This window comes from Notolepis coatsorum (genome assembly GCF_963971535.1).
Source record: "Notolepis coatsorum genome assembly, chromosome: 17".
Classification (NCBI taxonomy): Eukaryota; Metazoa; Chordata; class Actinopteri; order Aulopiformes; family Paralepididae; genus Notolepis; species Notolepis coatsorum.
This window is the reverse complement of record NC_140181.1, coordinates 53,725,133-53,750,592: the sequence shown is the minus strand read 5'-3', so window position 1 is coordinate 53,750,592 and position 25,460 is coordinate 53,725,133. Positions and strand designations below refer to the sequence as shown.

Genomic DNA, 25,460 nt, shown 5'->3' with positions numbered 1-25,460 from the left:
CCCCACCTGGGGATGTATGAATCAGGGATCTAGGTGAAAAACTAACAAGCGAAAACAGGAAGAGAAAAACAGCCGAATGAATTGAAGTCTATGAGAAAACTGAGTTTTTCTTTTGTACACAGTTTACCAAAATCACTCCTAATCACTCATTTCTGAATGGATCTTTATGAAATTTGGACATGTACTACATAAGGCTTCAGGCTATGGATCTCATGAGTTTCTTAAGCCATACCACCTTCTGGGGAAATACTAACTCTGGACTACTAACTACTACAGAAAAACTTGAGTAACACTTTTTTCTACAACTCAAGTTCAGACCTATGTTACTCTATTTCATTAGCACTAAAAGTGAATTTTCTTTCTGTAATCTGAAACTTCAGAATGTCATCTTTCAAAGGAGCCCAGGCTCATGCATGTGCTATAAGTATAAAGTATGTTGTTTTGGTTTCCAAAAAAAGTATGTATTCCTTAAAAACTAAAACTAAAATGGCCACTTTTGGGGGCGCAGTACATTCTCAAGCTCATGTGCCATTGGCTGCTACTACTACTACTACTATGTTGCTGGACTAAAGGGGGAAACTTAACTTGGAACTGTCCTCTTTATGTCTGTAACCACAGGGGCTTAGTTGTTATCCAGCTGCCCCATGATGGACTCCCAGAGTTCCTGTTCAATCTGAACTGATGGCTTGTTTACTGCCAACGGCTCTGGGATTAGGCACATGATCTGATCATCCCCATACCAGTTCACATCTTCTCTGGGGCTTGGCCAGAAGAATCTATTGATGCCGTTCCGGTGCATGCACTTTACTTTAACATTGTGCTCCTCCACCTCCAGGAGTATGCACTTTACTTTAACATTGTGCTCCTCCACCTCCAGGAGTATGCACTTTACTTTAACATTGTGCTCCTCCACCTCCAGGAGTATGCACTTTACTTTAACATTGTGCTCCTCCAGGGCGGCTAGGTGGCGCAGTGGGCAAGGCGCTTGCCACCAACGCAGGAGATGCTGGGTTCGAGCCCAGCTCTCGGCGTTGCCACCAGCTTGGCTGGCCGTTCACACTAATACAATTGGCAGTATTAGGGGGTGGGGAAGCTGGTGGGTGGGAATCTGGTGTTGTGGACAGCGACGCCTACAGGTCAGGTCTCGGCGCTTGCTAAGCGGGACAGGACTTGGTGGAGATAGCGTGCCCTCCCACGCGTTACACTTCACCAATGAGAGTCCTCGCTGCCAAGTGAAAAGACGTCACTGGCTGTCGGCGCACGTCTCAGAGGAAGGGTGCGATCGACTCGGGACGCCCTTGTACCGACTCGTAGGAGAACATGCATACAGCAGCCAGGTAGGGGAGGGGGGGGGGGGGGGAATTGGCACAACGACTAATTGGGACGGGGAGAAAATCAGAGAAATCAGAAACAGAAAAAAATAAAAAAAATATAAAATATTTACATGTGTAATTTTCACTAAAATCAACATGGATGAGGCAGTCCTTGGCGGTCAGGTTCTCTCTGAGATTTTTTTAGGCGTTGGATTGCCATCGGATATTGAATATATGTCTCTGAAACTTGAAGAGCCTGTCCTGGAATTGTGCCACAAGTTCATCCTTTTGTATTGGGACGCCTGTATTCTTAACCCAAACGGTGCATGCTTCCGCGTTCCCGTTTTGCGCTCTGATTGGCCACTGATGTTTCTGGTCGCACCAATCGTGTGACGGCAAGTTCTTTCCCCAGTTAAGCTTAGGCACTCTTTCGAAGTTGGTTAAGGTTAGAGTTTGTCTTAGAGCATGGCGTTAGAACGGTTAGGGTTAGGGTTAGGGTTAGGGTTAGGGTTAGGGTTAGGGTTGGGGTTAGGGTTAGGGTTAGGGTTTGCTGCTGGTCGAGGTGGAAATGGGCGCGTCACGCGATTGGGCGCACATGTCACATGACCAGAAACGTCAGTGGCCAATCAGATTCGCAAAACGCATGAACCGTTTGGGTTAAGAATAGACGCTATTGGGACATCTTTCTTCACAGTGATTGTGCTCATCCTCGTCTCTTCGCCTGGTTTGGAGTAGTCCACCTTCTCCTGGCACCACTGTGTCAGAGTGGATTCGTAACATCTCAAGTTCCGTATATACCTTGAAATGCTGGGTGATCTATCTGGAGATGATGGGGGGGTCAATGCTCCTGCTCTGTGTCTTTGCCTGCATCTTTCCTGGTGTACCTGCCATGCCTTGCGTTCACTTCTCTTCTCCCTTGCACTTTGGTAACTTTTTTTTTTTCTGAATATCTTTGGCATAGCCCTGTTTCCTTTGCTGTAGGTATGCTGCTCTGCGCTCCGGATCTGCATCCCTGCGCTGTCTGTACATTATCTGCTTTTCAGCTGCACTTAATTTAGCCATACCTGACTAAAGGAACAATAACGATGACAATAGGAAGTTGTGATCATGAAATGAGTACTAATGAGTTATATTTTATGCATAACAACTTCTTTAAAAGCTTTTACTAAAGCTTATTTACACAAGATAGTCACTGGTGTTACTGGTCGTCACTGGTGTTACCATGAGGAGCAGTAACACCAGTGACGGTAACACCAGTGACCATTTTCATGAAATGTGTATTTTACAAAATGGCAGCTACAGTACCTCAAACCACATGTTGCTAATCATGCTAATCTCACTAAAATATGTAATTGAATCAATTTGTATTATATATTTTTTACATTTATCTTAAAAAATAGGTCATACCAGTGACCTAAAAAAGTGAAAAAAGACAGCAGACTGACAATGTACAATTCTTCACAGTTCTTCAGGAAGTAGGACGTAGGAAGTAGGAAGTGATGTCACAAGTCTTTGGATTTTTTCAGAATGGGGATTTTTGTTAAGCGGTAACACCAGTGACATGACACCAGGGGACAGCTATTTTCATTATATTATTTATAATATTTAGTTGGTATTTTATTTTTTTATGTTATCCACTTCATAAATGTGATAGTGGTGTATACATTATTGCATTTAAAATGGAAGAGAAATATATTTGTAAACTCTAAATATGCCCCTAAACCTCAATACATGACATTGGGGACAAGCTTGTACTTGGAATTTCATATAATTGATTAAAAACAAATATTGCCCAATTCTTGGCTCAAATAGGTATAATTGTTCAAAGAACATTTTACATTATTCATATATATACATTTTATGTGACTACAAAGTCTGTTTAAAGTGTATGCAAGGCTGGGGACAGAAAAGTGTGTGTTTCTGTAGAATGACTCATAAACTTAAGACCTCAACGATAGGGTTTGTGTATAATAGTTTAATCCATTTGAGGAAAATCCCACCCAATCCAAATCTTGGAAATACCTAAAAAGATATTTTATTATTATTATTAAAAACCCTCCTAATATTGTGATAGCTCTGTCTATTTTGTACAAAACCTTGCTGGTCATCATTAATTAATTGATGTAAATATGTATCTAATCTCCTAGAGAGTGCCTTACATAATATTTTTGTGTCACTTCCCATTAAACTTATTGGCCTGTACGACAAACATTCAGTTTGAGGTTTATTTGGCTTCAGTATTAGGGTTATTATAGCTAATCTTAGTGAGTCTGGAAATGTTCCTTTTTGTAAATGATTCTTCATACATAAAGAAGTGGTAGCACTAGTTTTTTTCGATTGGCAACCCGTCCAGGTGCTTTACCACTATTGCTATTCCCTACAACGCTGTGTAGTTTTTCCATCGTCAACGGGCTGTCCAATGTCGATTTTCTATTATCTGATATAGTTCTAAATTGCCATTGGTCAAGAAATATATTCTGCTACAATACATCTCCTCCAAACCCACCACTGCTCTTCCCCCCACCTCCCTCACCACCTGCCTTGAGGACATCAGGAGCTGGATGAGCAGACATTTCCTGAAACTAAATTGCAGCAAAACTGAGGCCGTGCTCATCGGCTCCAAATCCACCCTCACCAAATCACAAAACACTCCAGTTCCAAACATCATCATCGATGGCTTCCCTGTACCCTTCTCTCCCCAAGTCAAAAGCCTCTGTGTCACTCTGGACGGCTTCCTCTCATTTGCACCACACATTAGAAACATCACCCGGACTGCTTTCTTCCATCTCCGTAACATCTTCAGACTCCGCCCCCATCTCTGTCCCAATCCAGCACTGAAATCCTGGTCCACTCATTTGTTACATCCCGGATCGATTACTGCAATGCTCTCCTCACTGGACTTCCCACCAAACTCCTCAACAGGATCCAAATTATCCAGAACTCTGCTGCCAGGATCATCACCTGCACGCACCAATGAATCCAACCACATCACCCCCGTTCTCATTCAATTACACTGGCTCCCTGTGCACTACCCGGATTTCTTACAAAAACCTTCTACTCAACTTCAAAGCCCTCCATAATCTAGCCCCCATCTACATCACTGACCTCCTCCAGGAGTACACCCCCTCCTGCACCCTCCGCTCATCCTCTGTTAGACTTCTAACCATTCCCAGCTCACGCCTCAGCACCATGGGTGCTCAAGCTTTCAGCTGCTCAGCTCCCAGACTCTGGAACTCCCTGCCCCCACATGTCCGACAGTCTGATTCCATAACAACATTCAAATCACAACTCACAACCCACCTGTTCAAACTGGCATACTCACTGTAACTACCCTGTGTTTGTTTTTGTTTTTAACTTCACTTGCCAAGATCACTGTATTCTGAAAGGCGCCTCCAAATAAAATGTATTATTATTTATTATTTATTAAGTTGTTTTTATTAGCATACCATTTAAACAAGTACCTTTTAGCATACTACTCTTACCTAATACCTTTACACAAGTCATGTTCTAGACAAGTAGCCTTACTTTGATTTAAGTCAAAGTAACTAACTATTTTTATGTCAGTAGTACAGTATGTTTCTGTATAATGTGTGTATTTCTACTTCAGTAGTACCAGGCACGTGCACACATAGAGCCCAAAGGGTGCTCGAGCACCTGATATTTTGTGCCTCATAAAAAAGCATATACGGCGATGTATGGGCCTTTTAAGTCAGTGATAAAGGTGTCTTTCAAGGATAAGTGCATGAGCTCCTGCACTGATTATTATTAGGGGTGGGACTCGATTAAAAATGTTAATCGAATTAATTCGAGACTTTATAGTTAATTAATCGAAATTAATCACATTTTAATTGCATATCAATATTTGATGCGAAAAGCAAAAGTTTTCTATTCAAATTAATTTTGGTATATGAGTGAATCAATTAATATACATTATACATACGTTTAAGCAGCAAAATCCTGTATTAGCTACTACACAGACCAACAGACCAATGCAATTTTTAACAAAGTGCAGCAATTTTAGGAATAATATATATATAGCGCAAAGGACCTTTTGTAAACTCAAGCACTTTCGAGGTAAAAGTAAAACGCAGTACTTTCAAGTACATTCCAGAACAGTTGACCATTGGGGGAAAAAAACTCTTGATTGATCTCAATTTCTCTTATTTTAAATATATTTTTTGAACAAACCAGACTAAGAAAAAAAGTTATTTGCTATTCTTATGAGTCTGGTCTTCTTTGAAAGGTAACATTCTTACACAATAAAGAAAAATCATCATGTGATTAAATGCAACTTTCTGTAGTTAATTAATCGAAATTAATGCGATAAAGTCCCAGCCCTAATTATTATAGTTCAATAAAAAAGGGCCCCCAAAAAACGGGCTTGCGCGCTTCGCGAGCTTGCTTCAGAAGCACACAGGTCCAGTGCCCTTTTCAGCATTTGAGCACCTGCCCCTCTAAAGTCCTGTGCACATCCTTGAGTAGTACAGTACGTTTCTGTATAATGTGTGTATTTCTACTTCAGTAGTACAGTATGTTTCTGTATAATGTGTGTATTTCTACATCAGTAGTACAGTATGTTTCTGTATAATGTGTGTATTTCTACTTCAGTAGTACAGTATGTTTCTGTATAATGTGTGTATTTCTACTTCAGTATGTTTCTGTAGAATGTGTGTATTTCTACTTCAGTAGTATGTTTCTGTATAATGTGTGTATGCACTGTGTGTTAATCAATTAGTTGATTAGTGTGCTTTTCTGTTCCCATGGTGAATGACATGTCTGGTAAACACTAGATTTAAAAAGGTTCCTCTGCAGGATTGCATGCAGGATTAAATCAACTAATCGATTAGTCAACAAAGTCAATAAAGTTAGTTGACTAAGAATTTCTTTCATCGAAGACAGCCCTATGCATGCACACACATGTATTTTGTTTGTCCTTTTGTGTGTACGCCCCTCGCCTGTACGTTAATGCCAAGCAAGCAGTGCAAAAATGCTTCCGCATTCGTCAAAGCTACACGCGTCCCCCTCTCTCTCTCCCTCTCTCTCACTCACTCCACCTGCTACTCTGATCCGGGTTCCTGTCATTCATCGAGACACCAATAGGAACCCAGCCAGTCATCAATCAATTCACCAGTTGACCAATCAGAAGCCCCCCTCTTGTTTTAAAACCATGTGGCACTTCCTGTTTCTGGTTTGCTGTTGGTCAGATGTTAGTACGAAACTTAGTTAGACAACTCAGTAAAAGTGTATGTGTGTGTGTGTGTTTGGAATTGGAGCAGGTAAGGGGCCCAATACATTTGGTGCTACACGTAGTACTGTAGTATATTGTCTTGACACACTAGGTCAGGAGTGATGCCACCCATTGTATGTAGTATTGGACATATGCAGTGGTGCAGTCATAATATGGGAACTGCCCAGACGCCACGTGCATGCGCGCTCCCGCGCACGCGCATACATGTTCCCTCGCTTGCGCACAGAACAGATGATTATTATACATAACAATGTTTTAAATGTAATTGTAGTTACAATTTCTTTAATTGAATTAACTTAAACTAGAAAAGTAAATACAAACTAAATTAACAATGTAACTTAGTTTACAGAAGGACAGTTTCCTTCAGACTGAAGCACAACTTAATGTCTCATCCTTCCAGTCGGGACCACAGATCAAGCAAACCCCCACCAATTGGTACAGGGCTTGTATTTTCTCGTTGTTATGCTATCGGTATCCTATTATTATGCAAAGTCTAGGTGATAAGTGCCGGCCGGGTACTTGGCGCACGGCGCGACAAGTCCAGTGACAATTGTGAACGCATTTTTGTGTGCGCGCGTGCACATCTGTGCGCGATTGCGCGCACTTCTGCTCAGCGAACTACTAGGACGGCGTCTTACCCCGTCCTACCACCACTGCACCACTGTCTGTACTTATACTGTACGTAGGGCAGAGCATATATATAGTATCTACTAAATCCTAATGAAACAAGTAACTAGAATAATATAAGCCTATACTGTTCATTCATTAGACACGTAGGCCATACTGGCGCACACAAGACTTGTTATGGAATATTAATGCAGTCTATTTCCACGCGATTAGCTTTAGTTCTTATTTATTTATTTATCCACTGTCATTTGCAGTGTTGGTGTGTGGCTACATAGTGTATTTCAATATCTGTTTTATTGATTAATGATACATTTGAAGGAATGCAAGTTATATATCGTATATGGCTATCGCGTCCCGCTCTAGCCTAATGAGATACCCCTTATCTCCTAGTACCTACTGTACATCAACACGAACAACTTAATGCACCCATACCTGATCGGGCCCCGCCCCTATGGAGGCGTAGCCTATAAAACCATGGCTATGGTCACCAAACACTCTTCCTCTATTTTCGTTCCGTCGTATCGGCTGCGTGCACCGTATGTAACTAGTAGGATGAAAAGATCAGAGAAGATTCATAATGTTGAAAGCTTACCGGAGGATTGCTTTTCCCTGGCTTCTTCGGAGCTTGTTTCAGCGACACATGGGGCCTGTGCTGATGTGTCCTCGGCTGACGACGGCAGACCGAGGGGCAGCGTGCAAGGTTTATCTAACAAGTCGGCTTGTACAAAGGTGAGGTCTGTGTCAGTAGGCATCAATGTCGGTGTTGGTAATGCTGTGGAGTATGTTTCGGCGCCAGGGCCGAGGCGGCTTGGCGATCGTTCCACTGCAGTGGACGGTTTCCTGGCAATTCTGGAGCACGCTGTTAACACTAATGCTGCTACTGCTACTTCTGCTAATGCTGATGTTCTGCTAATAATCCCCGCCGCGGGATACCGCTTTTCCCTCCTCTTACCAGCTTCATTGATGAAGGTCAGTCGGTGGTGGATGTGGGGGGTTTCGCTGAGTCCTATTTACCTTTTTTGCAGGTAAAGGGGCTAACAACAGGGTGCAGGCCGGGGGTACCGTGGCTAAGCAGCCAGGTAGCTTTTTTCCTGTGCCCAGGCGGGGATGAACGACGTTCCGCCCGGCCGATGCTTGATAGCGAATCGGATCGGAGGGTGGCAGTATGGTCGGATGAGTTGTATACTGCTACAGGATGGTATTTAGCGGCGGCCAGTGTTATGGCTCAGCTGGCTAGTTTCCTATCCACAATGGCGTCGGGTAGTAGGACTTTGGGTCCAGCCGGCATTGTAAACATGGTTCATGTTTGTGGTCTTATGGAGATCTTGACTCAGTCGCAAGCTATAACTGCGGGGAGGATTAGGATGCTATAAATTTAGGTTGTTAGGCATGTTTGGTTGGAGCAATCTCCTCTTGGGGAAGAGGATAGATTTTCTCTCCTCACGACTCCTTTTTCCACAGATAGTCTTTTTGGGCGTTCTGTGGAGGCGCAGGCGGTTGTTGATCTGGGTCCTACACCGCCTCACGCTGTGCAGCCAGAGGTGGGAGCACGGTCTCGTCAACGACTGTGGCGAGATCCTCGACAGGCGGCCATGTTTCCCCCGCCAGTGGTGCCCTGGTTGGAGAGTCAACAGGGTGCCGCGAGGCCGACAGCCTTGGCGGCCGAGGGATCGGCCATTTTGGGTGAATTCGAGTTTGGTAAAACAAGCCGTCGTCATTTTGCAGCGAGCAGCCCGCTCCCCGTTCAATCCTCTCTCTGTTACTCACGGAAGCGGGGCTCTGATCGTTCTCCTTTGGCTGCGGGCCGCGAACCTTCATTGAAGCGTATGCGGCCCCATTCTTCACTTCTCATGGGGACAGGGGCTGACACCCAGTTGATGGCTGAGCCTGGGTCTGTCCGTGAGAATGTTCCGTCGCGTGGTTCCTACACCACAGGTTGTGGGTGGGAGGAACCTGGTGTTACAGCTGCCACTAGCTACAGTGGTCAGCTGGGGGACTCGTTGCCTCTTCTGTTGAATGCTCAGCAGGGGTTACCCATCACAGCGGCAGTGGTCTGCAAAGGAGAGGCGAGCGTGATTTGGGTGGTAGCAATATCACTGCAGGGCTTCGGCGTGTAGGAGCCCATGGGGTCCTCATGCCTTGCGTGTCTAGCTGTGGAACAACTCCTCAGCATGCGCTAGAGGGGTGTTCAGGGGGGGGTGTGTGTCAACAAGTTTGATGACAGGTCGTTTGGTGCCGACCCTATTGTCAGGGTCAGACGCAGTGACAGCCCTGGCCGACGAGATCCAATCTCTGTTGGCGAAGCAGGCCGTCGTTGTGGTACCCAAGAAAACAGGGGGGGTCAGACCTATACTGGATCTGTCCGCGTTCAATCGGTTGATTGTAGCGAGACCATTCAGAATGTTGCCCGTCAAACTCCTTCTGCTTGCTGTCAGGAGGGGAGACTGGTTCACCTCCATAGACCTGAAGGATGCGTATTTTCACATCCCCATTTTCCCTCCTCACAGGAAATTCCTACGGTTCCTGTTTCAGGGCGTAGCGTACGAGTACCAGAGGATGCCGTTCGGTTATTCTCTGGCTCCCCGCACATTCACCAAGTGCGTGGCGACTGCACTGGAGCCCTTACGTCGTCGGGGGTTACGAGTTCTATTCTATCTCGACGACATTCTACTCCTCAGTCGTTCGGAGGAGGTTGCCAGGTCTCATACTCGGCTGGTGGTGGAATTCCTCACCAGCCTGGGTTTTGCTGTGAATTTGAAGAAGAGTACCCCTCTTCCCAGTCAACAGGTGGAGTACTTGGGCTTGACATTGAGGTCGAGGCCCATGATTACAACCCTCTCGGAGCGGCGTCGGGGGGTTCTCCGTCACGCGCTCGGGGGTTTCCGTCTGGGAGGGACGGTTACGGCGCTGCAAGTGATGCGTCTGCTGGCCATTATGTCGTCTGCTCACACGGTGGTTCCTCTTGGCCTCCTCTTCATGAGGAGGATACAGAGGTGGTTTCTCTCGTTGAGAATAGATCCGGTGAGGGACAAATGGAAACGGTTGATGGTTCCTTTGTCGATATGGGGAGATCTCGCCCACTGGAGGAGGCTGGGTATCCTCACCATTGGGGTCCCCATAGGCAGCAGGGGCTCACACGTCACGGTCTTCACCGACGCCTCTCTCACGGGTTGGGGAGGGACGTGTCGGACCCATGCAGTGGGGGGCAGCTGGACAGGTCATGCTGGCCCGGCTACCCTGCATATCAATGTGTTGGAGTTGAAGGCGGTCCTCCTGGTCCTCAAACGGTTCGACCACCTGGTGGTAGGCGAACACGTTCTGGTCAGGACGGACAGTATGATGGCGGCGGCGTATATCAACAGGCCGGGTGGGACTCGTTCCATCCACCTGCTCCGGGCGGCGGTCTAACTGTTGCTATGGGCATCCCGCAGGCTGCGCAGTCTGAGGGCGCTCCACATTCCTGGTACAGAGAATATGGGGGCGGATATGATGTCTCTGGGCGGTCCTCATCACGACGAGTGGGAACTCCGCCCCGACATAGTCAGACAGATCTGGGATAGGTTCGGGGAGGCCTCAGTAGATCTGTTTGCGTGCCGACGCTCTCACAAGTGCCCCTTGTGATTCTCGCTCAGTCGAGCAGATCATCCCCCCTTGGGGGTGGATGCCTTCTCGACCTTTCCATGGCCGCCCGGTCTTCTGTATGCCTTTCCTCCTGTACAGCTGTTGAGTCAGCTGTTGGAGCGGATACGGAGGGAGCGCAGGACGGTGATCCTGGTCGCGCCGGACCGGGGCACGGCAGTGTGGTTCCCGGTCTTGATCCAGCTTCTGGTCGCTCCTCCTTGGGTCATTCCGTGGTCGGCGACGGCCCTCTCACAGCACGACGGGTCACTGTTCCGTTTTCCGGTGTTGAACCAACGCCTGTTGGTGTGGCTGGTGGGAGGGTGAGTCTGGAGAGGATGGACCCCTCGGTGGTTGATACCATCCGGTGTGTGCATGCTCCCTCCACTGTCGCGGTTTACGCGGGCAGATGGCGTGCGTTCCAAGAGTGGTGTAAGGGGGGGGGGCTGGGACCCAGTCTCCTGCCCCCTGGATGCTGTCCTGAGTTATCTCCAGTCTCTTCTTGATAGACTGTCGGCCTCGACGGTGAGGGTATATGCGGCGGCTATATCCTCCTATCATGAGGGAATTGAAGGGACTGTTTTGTTCAGCCACCCTCTTGTGAAGCGTTTCCTGCTTGGCGCTCGACGCGTTAAGCCGGTGCAACGCTCCTTGGCTCCGACTTGGGATCTTCAATTGGTCCTCGGTCGGTTGTCCTTGGCCCCGTTTGAGCCGCTCGAGCAGGCGCCGTTGGGACAGCTGTCTTTCAAGACCGCGTTCCTACTGGCTGTCACTTCCGCTAAACGCGTGGGTGAGCTCTGTGCTCTCTCGGTACGTCCAGAGTGCCTGTCTTTTCGGGCCGATTGCAGTGCCACTCTGCGACCTAATCCTGCTTTCGTGCCTAAAAATATCCGGAGTTCCTTCCGCTCCCGGGATATTGTGGTTCAGGCGTTTCGTCCTCCTCCTCACGCCAGTGAGTTGGATGCAGGCCTTCACCTGTCATGTCCAGTCCGTGCTTTGGGAATTTACCTCAGCCGTACTCAGGACCTCAGGGTTACCGATCAGCTTTTTGCCTGTTACGGTGGGTCTCGTGCTGGTAAGGCACTGTCGAAACAGCGCCTGTCCCATTGGTTGTGCGAGGGCATTGCCCTCTGCTACACATTGGCTGGGCAGGATCCCCCTGGGGGCGTCAGGGCGCACTCCACTCGTGGGGTGGCTGCCTCTGCCGCTCTCCTGGGTGGGGCCTCGGTGGAGGACATCTGTGCTGCAGCTTCATGGTCCTCCCCGGGCCCCTTTGTAAGGTTTTACCTCATGGACATGACCGGGGGTTCTGTCTCCCAGGCGGTTCTGGGGTCTGTGGCCTTTCCTGCTTCCCGTCCTTTGGTAGGGTAGCAGGTGTGTGTGGGTATGGGCCACGGTGTGTTGAGTCACACGTGGTTCCGCCTGTGCGGTGTGTTCAAGGGGTTCTAGTTCCCTCTTGTTCGCATTCAGGTGGAGTTGACTGCGCCCCCCCTTCATTAGGAAGGATGGGGTGACAGGGCTCCCTGCACCCCTTGATGTGGGCTTACAGGGCCTCAGGGGGTACATCTGTCGGGTCTCGCGTCCGCTCTAACCCATATATCATTAGGCTAGAGCGGGACGCGATAGCCATATACGATATATAACGATAGGTTATGTATATAACCTAGTTATATTAGTATTGGCTGAGCGTCCCGCTCTACGCGGCCCTGAGTTCCCTTTGAGGGATCTTTTACTGGAACGAGATTTGGCGAGGAAGAGTGTTTGGTGACCATAGCCATGGTTTTATAGGCTACGCCTCCATAGGGGCGGGGCCCGATCAGGTATGGGTGCATTAAGTTGTTCGTGTTGATGTACAGTAGGTACTAGGAGATAAGGGGTATCTCATTAGGCTAGAGCGGGACGCTCAGCCAATACTAATATAACTAGGTTATATACATAACCTATCGTTATAGCTATATCAAACAAATGTCTGTCCCATTGTACCAATCATGTTGGCTATTCTTTCAAATGTATAATTAATGAATAAAACAGATATGTAACGAATAAGAAATACAAATTCCACAGAAGGCATTACATAATTATTATTTTCAATAATTTCACAATTATTGCATAATTGTGTTTGAATATCTGATTAATGAGATTAATCCATATTATTTATCTTTCCAACATCAAATGCGTAATTTCTTATCGTACAAATATTGTCATATTTATTTTAATTATGATTAAGTCATTAATTCCAAGGAGGCATGTAGCGTTGACATGAAGGAATCACTATGATTCCTCCCAAATAAAGCCATTACGAACGGAGAACACAGTCTGTCAAGTTAATAAAATGTTCAATCAGTCAATCAATCAATCATAAGTGTGCTCCTCAGCACTCTTAAATTCTGCTCTCAGCCACGGCCAAATCCGATCTCAGGAAAATTTGGGGAATTGAGCTACAAGCGCTAATGTGTCTTAAATTGGCAGAAACCTGTCTGAGAGGAATTTTTGTCGTAAATCCATTCGGGAATGAGACCCATTGTATACATACACTGTAAATATAATTGCACAATATATCACTTTCTCATCTAAATTTGTTGTGGGCATTGGTTTATTTTTCCTTTGGTTCATTTATCACAAATTACAACCCAATCATCCGTTGTTGTTTACCCCTTCCCCTTGACGTACTGGGGTTGTAACACACCCACACACACACACACAGACACACACACACGCAAACTCACACTTGCATGTCGCGGAAACAGTTGATACACAGCATTGACTTCTTTTCTGTGGAGAACATGATATAGAGCTCCTGGTGGAGGGCTGTGGAGACACACAGTACAGATGAACACAGGTCACACTGGAGTATGGAAGCAAGTGGAGGAAGAGACAGGGTAGTGTCTACATCCCATTTAGCTTCCTCAGATGTTTTGCAATTTTATTTAAAAATAAATTAAAACGTCCAATATAATATTTCCATGGCATGACAGTTCAAAAAAAATTTAACACAAGCAACTCTCCCAAAGCCAGAAACCAGAGAAGTAAGAATCAACCTTGTGAATTCATCAAGTATAAAGGTTGGAGCTTCTCCATTGACAATGAATGAGAGACTGATTTAGTGGACCCACAGAACGTTGGTTTTCTTTTTTTCTTTTTTTATAACCAAATGTTGTAGTGTTTTCAGTTCTGAAACAGAAAATGTATCTATGAACTGAGAACATTCCCCTGGGTGTCCTCTATAAATTCTTCCCAATTCAATGTTTATGGAGCAGCTTCAAAGTTTATAGATGACATCACAAGTTTGAGTTTTAGCGCTCTAGTTTTTGGATTAGGGAGAGTTGGTCATTTTCACTAATGTTTTTGTACTGTCTTAGACCAGAGGAGAAACAATTGTATAAATCCTGAAATTGGCCGTAGTTCCCCTTTAGCCTCTTAACATGCAACGGCCCGTATACGGGCCCTCTTTAGGACGATTTGCCTACCGGCGTGACACGGCACTTTGGTGGCCCCTAACGGCTCGGGTCTACATTTTTTTAATACAATATATAGAATTAAAGCCCTATTTGTTGCCTGTCAATTGCCACCTCAGGCGACGAAATCCGTTCAGCGGTTCTCGAGTTACATGCCGATATGTGAGGCGTGCGCCATTGTACACGGCAGATTACCCCCCGAGGCTCTAGCTCCATCAATCATTTGGCGATCTCGAGAATTATTGGACAGGGTTGTAGCCAATGAGTGTGCCTTTCCAATGATACCCCACCTGGGGATGTGCGAACAAGGGATCTAGGTGAAAAGTCACGAGCGAAAACCGGAAGAGAAAAGAACCCTGAATGAATTGAAGTCAATGAGGAAATGAAATCCTGGAGAGCTTTTTTTTGTACATAGTTTACCAAAATCGCTCCTAATCACGATTTCTGAACGGATTTTTATGAAATTTGAACATCTACCGTATAAGACTTGGACCCAGGGTGTTTTCCAGCTTATACCCATTTTTTTGGTATACTATTTTAGTATTTTTGGATATTGCAACTACTACAGAAAAACGTGAGTAACAAGTTTTTCTACAACTCAAGTTCAGACCTATGTTACTCTATTTCATTAGCACTAAAAGTGATCTTCCCTTATTGTATCAGAAACTCCAGAATGTTATCTTTCAAAAGAGACCAGGCTTATGCATGCTATAAGTATAAAGTATAGTATTTTGGTTTGCAAAAAAGGTATGCAGTCCTCAAAAACGAAAACTAAATGGCCACTTTTTGGGGCGCCTGTTAACCATTGGACCATTGGATCGGGGGAGGGGGTTATTTTCATAGTCTCTGAAATACAATTTACATAATGATTCGATCTTGATTATTTTATGTAAATTCTATTATTTTACATAATGAGTAGTGGTTAAGGTTAGGGATCGTTTTATAAACAGCTTTTTAGTATACATTATGACAAGTTATAATAGCATAATTACATAATTGTAATTAGTTATCTTCCTCCTCTGCTCAGGAGAAAAGAGATCAGAACCCACCACACTTCTTGTGGGCGTCCTTGGTCCGCTTGGCCAGGGTGACGATCTCGTGGCGACAGAACATCTTTGCTTTGTGGGTGGTCTCCCTGCAGGCTGCACACAGCGGTTGGCAACAAGTGTTGCAATAATACATTGTATCCACATCCTGTTGACAAAGTCACAACATCAGTCGTCATCATCTGCTTTCAGCAAGATACAGTAGACTCAGTAGAGGCTTTGAGGGTTAGCTTATTTCTAACCCTAACCTTAACCCTAAAATAGAAGCTTGGAGGGTATGATTATTTGTAACCCTAAACCTAGGGGTTGAGACCAAGGTTATCAACTAACACAAAAACTGACACTAGGTGTGGAAAGATTTAGCTGACTGAAAATTAAAGAAAAAACTAAACGGAAACTATATTGTGTACTTGTATTGTGTAAAAATGTAAATAAGAATAATATTATTCACAAGAAATGTCTTTAGTTTTCAATGGTGACTTGCCTCCCTCTAGTGGTCAGAAAATAGTTATTGCAGCATTAACTCCTCTGACTTGGAGGCATGACTTGACTATACAGATTTTATGTTTTATGTGCAGAACGCAGAGCATCCTTTTCACATTCTTCCCCTGGAGAAGGAGAGCTTCTCTGTGCTTCACTGAAATCTGAGTTGCATGTGTGATCTCACCAATAGGTCGAACCATCATCTTTAGCTTCAGCATACACAGAAAGCTGAGTAGGTATTGACCTGTCTTGAAAAGAATATATGCAGCCGACTTGGAATTCCTGGTACAAAGGGTGCTTTTTTCCAATTAGCATATTCATAGGTCCTTGTGAGGGTAAAGATGTAGATATTTTCAGTCGTTTATTGAGAACTTTGGTGGAAAAAAACATATTTATACAAATTGTTATTCAATATAGAATATTTTTTCAAGGTTTTAAAATACATCTGGGGGTGATCTTTTTACCACCAATATTTGTACTACCGGTCAACCTCACCTCCCCCAAGTATCAAAAGGGCATTTTAATATTGACATGCTGTGTAGCGAGGAACGGCTTAAAATCAGTAATATACCTCTATAGGTACGAGAAGATAGAGAGAAAACGCCATGAGAGTGAATGGGAGCTTCAAGCAGGTCAACTTGGTTAATATTGTTGAGTTGAGGCTTGGTTTATTGTGAGCAAATATGTAATGCTATCCTTGCAGTTGCTAGCTGGCAATGTTGGTGAATGTCTTACTAGCCAGCCAGATTTAGCCTCGAAAGTGACTTGAGAAAACAGATTTTGATTTAGGGTCTCTTCTACCAAAGGCTGAAACAGACCATTAAAGGTCCACTCAGTAAGAAGATATTGGATATTTTGGAATGACTGTGGGACTGTGTAGAGTCAAACCATGTTCAGTTACGTTTGAATAAGCACATCATTTAAAGGTTTAGTAAATGGCTGCTTTTTTATATGTGTTTAGTCTAAACAGTCTAAACAGTCGTCACATTTCGGTCCGTAATGTGGCAAATGGTATACACAAGTTGGGTAGGAGGGCCCCTAGCATAATTTAGCTTCAGACACCAAAGAGGCTAGAATGTGTAGCTACCGCCTACCGGATATGTTTTGGGTCAGAGTTCAAAGAGTCTACGACCGGCGTAGGTACCGGATATGTTTGGCCTGGCAGATCAGTTGGGGATTCATTTTTCAGTTGCATAGCAAACATAGAAAACACTGTTTGTCTTTATCACTTGAGTTTGTGTTAAACTAGGGCCAAATGTCCCTACCACTAAGCTTCTCAGCTAGCATGCTAACGATGATGAATGGATCGGCTTGGCTGGCGCTTTTATTTTGAAAGCAATACTCCTGTGCGACTCAACTGAAAAACGGACCCGAACTGATCTTTGAGGCTGACCATGTCCTAGGTACCTAGACCGGCACTGTGTGAACCCACCTGTTTCTTGCACTCCAGGTCACAGTTGGCACACTGCACGACCTCCTCCGAGTCAGCAGAGTTCTCCACCAGGAACTTCAGCAGACGATCCTCAGGAGGTAAAGCACTGAAGCCTTTCACTATAGACTGTTGTCTGTCCCAGAAACAAATATGCGCGCACACACACACACACACACACACACACACACATACACATACACATACACATACACATACACATACACATACACATACACATACACACATACACATACACATACACATACACATACACATACATACACACACACACGCGCGTACACACATGCACAGAGAGACGTCAGTGGCATCCCCAGACCTTTCCACTTTAAATTAGCCCAAAATAATTTTCTTTCCAAAAACAAAACATCTTAGCCCCATTAACCGACTTTGGCGGGCTCTAGCGTGCTCATTTTCTAAGCTATGTGGCATCACATGAAACTAGACATAAGGAATCCATTGGTACCAAGCACATCATGCTAGCTTGTTGTGAAGGGGGCTAAATAATGCTGCATAATTAGACAAAATCTTGGTGTGGGAATAAATTGCAGTATGGCATGTCTAGGTATATTGAAAATAGGGGGGGGGGGTTCTGAGCCATTTCAGAACAGAAGTGCTCACGACACCATCCATTCACCGAAAAGTCATCTCCAGATATGGAGATATGTTTTTGATGCCATATCACATCATGGCTTTTTCTAAGTTGTTCTTCAAGGAAGATCTTGGTGTCTTAATAATGGGATATTTTGGAGGGATTCTTGACCAAATTCTGTAGCAAATCTGTATAACAAATGGTATTAACCCAAAAATGGCTGCAACATCTTATGAGACATAATTGGCATAGCAATGGCTATTGTTCAAGTTTTGTTTTATTTGTCACATAAGATACATTATAGTGAAATGCTTCGTTTCATGACTCTCTTACAATTGTGCTTCATACAGTAAAAAAGTAAAGACCAAGTTTTAAGTTTCTTTATTAGTTGTCATACAGAAGTACAGTATACTTTTATACAAAATGCTTCTTTCTGTTACGCTCCAGAGACTGTGCTAGACAAAAGGATAAGTATAAAATAAAATAAGTATAGCAAGTATAAAATAGAAGTCACGTACCAACACTACAAAATATAAAACATACAAAACTAAAATATCTACAGCAAGAATTTTGGGTCTCAATGAATCCATGTTGTCATGTTTGTTTATATGTTTGTTTAAAAAATAATAAAAAAATAAAATACAGAAAAACTAAAATGCACAAATTAGGTAGTGCAAATTTGTAGGAATAAATATGATAAAATATGGTGTGATGTGTTTAAAGTGTCTAAAGTGAATGAATGTTTAAGGTGAATGTTTAGAGTGTGTGTGTGCATGTGGATGATGTATGCAGTGAATGTAGAATGGATGAGTTAATATTACAGTGAGTCCACATTGAGCAGCCTGATGGGGATAGAAGCTGTTTGGCATATATATAGTAAATATATTAAACAGCCCTCCTTACATTCATTGAGGCACCAGAGAATGAACAGATGGTTTTACAACCTTTAAAATTGTACAATGAATATATAAACAAAATGTCCAATTAAGCTAGTGACTTCAGAAAATTTTACCTTTTTTAAGGTATTATGTGTCCGGAGAGTGAAATCATCTGTATTTTTCATTTCAGCGTCCTTAGTAATTGAGTTTGACACCACTGTTCTACCACATTAACCAAATTATCTAAGCTATACATTTACCTAATATAAACTGCAGCTTTACATTAATTGAATAGAAAGACAATACTGGCTTCTCTGAACAGTATTACTCAATGAAAATACAAATTCATTAATTAACAAATTAATTAATGAATATTGTAACTGAGGGGTACAATTCCCTGACTGTATTGATAAGTATGGTATTATTAAACCACTACCGCTTGTACTTTAACTTCTGGCCATCCAGTACATGATATAGATATGATGAACACTTTCCCACCTGATGAAACGAAGTCCACACAAATGTATAAATCGAATATTTTATATAGCAAAGGGTATATACAACGTTCACTTAATGACATTTATGATTTGAAATGCACTTGTAAGGCAAATGAGTATTCGTAGGTAAATCAACATTGAATGTCCAATCTCTGGTTACGCAGGGAGCAAGTATACAACCTGGTTCTTTAGGGAACTATAGCGATGGTACTTAAATGATTATAGCTGGATACACTAAAGGGGGGGTCCCGCTGGTTGTAAGTCAGTAGGGGGGGGGGTTAGGAGAGCCGCTGGCGGTATCCCATCTGGCCGACGATTTCTTGGGAGAATTCAGAGTGCTGAACACGGTGCCCACAGAACCTCGGTCCGCAGATGAATACAGCTGGGCCCTCTTGTAGACGGTCGCTGCCGGTCCACAACGAAGAGACGTGAGGCGACCTCACTCGGGGTAGAGCGCCGTCTCACCTGGACTCCTCTTGGGGGGGTAGTTCCAACACTCAGCAGTGTTGGCTGTTATCCATGGCATAATCAAAGCACCCAAAGCACGTAGATAATCCAAGCCGTGGAAGGCTCGCCGTCGTCCGGGTAAAGTAATCCAATGTACAGGTCCACTCGTCCTGGCCCGGAGCTCCTCGGATGCAAGCACCACACGTGGTCTGCCCAGCCTGGTTAAGACTCCAGATAACGTCAGGAACGATGGGGGTACTGCTCACTCTATAACTCTAACCGAACGATGCACCATACATAATAGACTATTATTAACTTAATAGAAATACGTCCCACTCGACGGTATAGTGCCAAACTATGACAATTCAACTATTAATCCACACGATGTCTCAATGCCTATTCTGAGGCCAAGTAGGCCATACTGCACCACACGTGCGTCGTGGGTGAGGCTTCACGTCTGTTACTAGGTTGGAGGGTAAAGGACTAATGGACTAAAAGAAAGTTCTACTTTACTTGCGCCATATATATATGCGCTGTGAACAAATAGTACCATTCGTATTTCGCCAGACGTATTCCTACGCGGAACCGGGCTTGTAACGACATGTTCGTCGGCACGATTGAACTTGAACCAAGGGGCTTGGCTGCTGGCGCCAGGTTCTCGTCCAATGGTAGAATGAAACTATTATGGGCTGTTAGTAGACTAAAGGGATATTCAGTGTATATGTACAAGGAATATACAGGGGATATCAAACGATATACAAATACTATTAAATATATATCCATAAATAAATATATATATTCGGTTTAATCTGATCCTTCACAACAGCCGCCCCCTAATTAGTCCCACCTAATTAGCTAAGCAGAGACAGATTAACCGCACTGTCTACCACTCAAGGTCCGCTGTAAGGGTCAGTCAACTCACAAAGTCATGGGGTCATGGTCGTCATCGATAGTGTCTGGGAGTTTGGGCAGTTCTATTAGCCTCGCCACGGGTCGTGTGTAAATTCGCCCTTGGACGAGCACTTCAGCTGCTCGGACCTTGCCATCGGCACCGGTGATCACTTTGCTTACGCGGCCAGCCGGCCACATAGCTCTGGGTAGTGACTGGTCGATAATCATGACGACTGTTCCTTCTGTCAAATTGTCTCTCTCTTTTACCCACTTCTGGCGGGTCTGTAGAGACGGTAGGTAGTGGAGTAGGAAGCTGTTCCAAAACTTGTCAGCTAGTACTTGACTGTACCTCCACATTCTTCGGCCGTTCGCTTCTTCAGGCCTGTACATTGTCTGTGGTAGCGCGGGGTCCAGCCGCCCCATCAAGAGGGTGTTGGGGGTGACTGGGTCGACATCTGCTACATCACTTGAGACGTAACCGAGGGGCTTTGAGTTCAATACTCCCTCGATCTCCGTGAGGACTGTCATTAGGACTTCTTCCGCCACAGTCTGGGCCCCAAGCACGGCGTACAGGGCTGTCTTTATGGAACGTACTTCTCGTTCCCAGGTTCCACCGAAGTGGGGTGCGTTCGGGGGATTAAACTGGAAGTCAATCTGGGATGGAGCGAGGTGGGTCTTAAGTTCTGGGCCCATAGCTTGAAAGCTCTCTCTCAGCTCTCTTTCTCCGCCTTTGAAGTTTGTCCCGTGATCAGACAACAATGTAGACGGTTTTCCTTTCCGTGATGTGAATCTTCGGAAGGCCATAAGGAATGAGTCTGTGCTCATGGTCGGAAGGAGTTCGATATGTATCGCTCTGGTGGTCATGCATTTGAATACAATACCCCACCGCTTCTCGGTTCCTCTTCCTCTCTTTATATACAACGGGCCAAAACAGTCCATGCCTGTGGAGTGGAACGGCTTGTCGCCGAGTCGGAGGCGACAGGGAGGTAGGTCAGCCATCCGGGGTATGCTGGGCTGCGCGCGCTACTTTCGGCAGTCTAGACAGGTTCGCTGGAAGCGTCGCACCGCTTCTCTTCCTTGAAGTATCCAATAGCGACGTCTGATCTCCGCGAAGACTCTCTCTGCTCCTGCGTGGTGTACATCCTCGTCGTATTTCTTTATGATCAGCTCTGTGACCTTGTGTCGGCTGTTCAAGACTATTGGGTACTTAATGTCATCCGGTAGATCGGGGGCTCTCCGCAGACGACCACCCACTCTGATGAGATTATGGGCGTCGCTCTCGGGTGCCAGGTGGAGCAGTCTGCTGTCTGATGGGACGGGCATTCCTCCCTGTAGACAGTCTAGCTCATCGGGGAACGAGTCTCTCTGGGCTCGTTGTAGTAGAAGAAGTTCTGCTTCTTCGTAGTCAGCTGCTGAAATGTCGGCAGTGGACTGAATCTCTGGGTGGTGCCACAGGAATGTCTTTAGCTGCGCACTCTGTAGGGTAATGCAGTCATCTATGTTGGGGTCTGTGGAGGCGACTGTGCTCAGTCCACAGAACATAGGTTTCTTGTTCTCAGCCTCCTCTTTACTCGCTTCCCGTGGGGTGGGCGTAGGCCACTCTTCTTCCGGGAGCTGGAGGAACTCTGGTCCGTCACTGTAGAGGTTGCGACGGGTGAGGTCATCTAGGGACATTCCCCGGGTGATGACGTCAGCTGGGTTGTGTTTGGTGTCCACATACCGCCAGCTCGCTGCTTCTGTTAACTCTTGAATCTCGGTGACTCTGACTCCCACGAAGACCTTGTATCTGCATGAATCAGACTTGATCCATGTGAGTACTGTCGTGGAATCTGACCACAAGATTGTTCTGTGCACCGGAATGGTGAGTTCACGTTGGATTAACGTGGCTAGATGCGCTCCTGCTAGGGCTGCGCAGAGCTCTAGACGCGGGATAGATTGTTGCTTTCGTGTGGCTATTCTTGAGCGAGCCAGGATGAAAGCAGTGTGTATCTCTCCTCCCTTCTCTTGGGCACGCAAGTAGGCCACCGATCCATAGGCTACTTCGGAGGCGTCACTGAAGACGTGTAGATCCATCTTGCATGTCTCTGGCCTCACTGTGGGTGGGAAGTAGCTGCGGCGTATATTAACGCCTGGGAGTGAGCGGAGTTCCGTCTCCCACTCTCTCCATGTGGAGGCAAGGTGTGCGGGTATTGGGTCGTCCCAGCCCTGGTCCTTGTCCCATAGTGCTCGTACAATCATCTTTGCCCTGGTGGTGTAAGGTAGAATACATCCCAACGGGTCATATTGTCTGGCGAGTGTTCTGTACACACTCCGTCTGGTGGTCGGTATCGCCGTCGACCTTCCCTGCTCCGTGGTCAGGGGTTTGTGTCTATAGTGGAGCGAGTCTGTTTTGAAGCGCCAGACTAGTCCTAGTGTCATTTCTTGGGCTTCTCCTGGGATTGTCGCCATCCAGGTCTCGCTGCTGGCAGCCTTGTCCGCGGGGGAGAGGCTGCGCAATACGTGCAGGTCACTGCTGGCCCACTGCCTGAGATCAAAGCCGCCTTTGATCAGGGAGGCGCGTAGCTTGATTAGGAGAGCCTCGGCTTCTTCTTGAGTCGAAACGCTTTGTAAACAGTTGTCCACGTAGAAACTGTTCTTCACACTGTGTCGGACCTCTTCATCTGCTGCTGGGTCCTCTGCGACGTGTTTCTGTAGTGCAAATGTAGCACAGCACGGGCTGCATGTGGTTCCGAAGGGGAGGACTTCCCACTGGTAGATGGCTGGGTTCTCATCTCCGATCCTCTCTCTCCATAGGAACCGCAGCAGGGGCTTGTCCTCCTCCACTAGTCTCACCTGCAGGAACATCCCTTTGATATCCCCGCTGATAGCCACCTTGTCCTGGCGGAAGCGTAGTAGCACGCCTAGTAGAGAGGGGCCGAGTGTGGGGCCGGGCAAGAGCTCTTTATTCAGATTTTGGGATCCGATCTGGTAGCTGCAGTTAAACACAATGCGATCCTTGCCGTTGTGGTGGACCTTGTGGTGCGGCACGTACCATGATTCGGTCGTCTGATCGGCCTCTTTAATGTCAATCTTTGTCACGTGTCCCGCTGTGATTAGCTTCTCAATCTCAGCGCGGTACACACTCTCTTGAGCGGGGTCTTTGGCTAGGCGCCGCTCTGTGTTCAATAGATACCGCTCCGTGGCGTCTTTCTTTGCGTGAAAGGTGGGCATTCCCTCTCGCCTCAGGAGTGGAGTTGCGTATCTCATCACTCCGCCGACTGTGACTCTCTTTGTCCCTTGCTCGAGGAGGTTGATGGCGTAAATGTCTTCTTTAGAACGAATGTCTTTCTTTTCGTTCTTAAAGGGCATTGTCTCTAGTGTCCATAGCCTCTCGACATGCTGCAGGAGAGTGGTGTCTTCTTCTGTCGCTCTGGAGTGGAGGCAGCTAGTGGCTGCTGTTCGGTTGAGAGATTTAGCGAGGGGGCCTTGTAGTGTCCACCCTAGGCGGGTCTCGACTGCTGCAGGACAGCCTCGGGGTCCTGTATGGACCCGGTCAATCGGGACGATGAGGTCTGCATGGTCGGAGCCTATCAGCAGGGTCGGGGTGGCGCCGTCTATGAGCGGGATAGGTAGTTGACGCAGGTGCACATATTTATCCATCAGCTTGGCGATGGGGTAGGTGTACTGCGATAGTCCTATTTCTTGGCTGGTGAAAGCATTTGTAATCCTATACCGTCGCTCTGGCTGCCCGCTTGCTGCGATAGTGAAGGAGACATTCTCGCCCTTTATCGTCTTTAAATCTCTTCTTATTGTCCGAATCGTCATTTGGTTCTCGCTCCCCCGCAGTCCCAGCTGGGCCGCAGCGGACGCGAGCAGAAGGGTCTTCTCTGACCCGTCATCAAGGACGGCGTAAGTGTCCATGACTTTATCTTGGTAGCTCAATGTCACACGGACTACCTTTAAGAGCACTTGGGCGCCGCTGCTGCTGGCGGGGTCAATGTACATGACACTTGCCTTGGTGCTGCTCGATGGTGCAGGTGCAGGCCTTCTTCTGTTACTGTCGTGTAGTACATCTAGATGGGCTCCGTCACACCGACTGCACCTTTTCTTTAGGCGGCATTCGGCTGCCATGTGACTGCGCGCACATCGGTAACAGCGCCTGTTGGACTTTATCCATTGACTCACTTCTTCTGCATTCATCTTTGTGAACAGGTCACATTGTGACAGCCAGTGTTCCTTCTCGCAGTAGGGGCACACCATCTTCCACTTCTCTTTTCTCGAGGGGGTACTGTGGCTCTTACTGCTCGGTACTGACTCTGATTGGTGCATGACAGTCACCGATCTTCTTCCATCGTTTATTCTCCTGGGTCCCTCTCTGGAGCTTGGTGTGCTCCGCACGAACGTATCCAGTCGTAAGCTGCTGACTTCTCTCGCCAGGAAGTCGGCTAGATCGAGGAGGGATGGTTCGGGACCGTTAGGATCACGGTGGTCTCTCTGCCGCCTAAAACGCTCTTGTCTGGCGGGTGGCAGCTTCTCTAAAATCCTCTCGACGTTAGAGTTGGCGTATAGCTCGTGCATACCCTTTTCTCGTTGCGCTCCCAGCATCCCTACCAGGGACTGCACTTTTATAGACAGGTCGTCTAATGAGCGATTGTCTGTTGCTGGGGGTAGGCGATCAATATGCCTTATCTCTTGGATTACGTAATCCCATATACGTCCATATCTCTGGTCCAGCGCTGCTAGAGCCACGGTGTATGGGGTCGTAGAGGTGGCATAGGCTAGCGCTATATTGTGCGCTCGCGGTACTTTCAGGTGCTTCAGTAATATTGCATACTTGTGGCGTTCATCGGCGACATCCACCATCATTGTCTCTAAGCACATCCGGAGCTCCGTGTACTGTGCTCGATTCTCATAGGTGAAGTCTGGAAACGTCGGC

The 25,460-nt window shown here is 46.2% G+C and overlaps 1 protein-coding gene across 1 annotated transcript in view; it reads right to left on the bottom strand.

Moving 5' to 3' along the window:
• Window positions 1-25,460, bottom strand: part of LOC311244046 (RING finger protein 207-like) — a gene marked incomplete at both ends in the record, with an annotated part of 62,310 nt that overhangs the window by 24,559 nt on the left and 12,291 nt on the right. Inside the window, 3 exon segments of the mRNA XM_084333456.1 lie at window positions 13,533-13,614; window positions 15,311-15,455; window positions 17,223-17,355. Coding sequence (XP_084189582.1) covers window positions 13,533-13,614; window positions 15,311-15,455; window positions 17,223-17,355 — 360 coding nt within the window.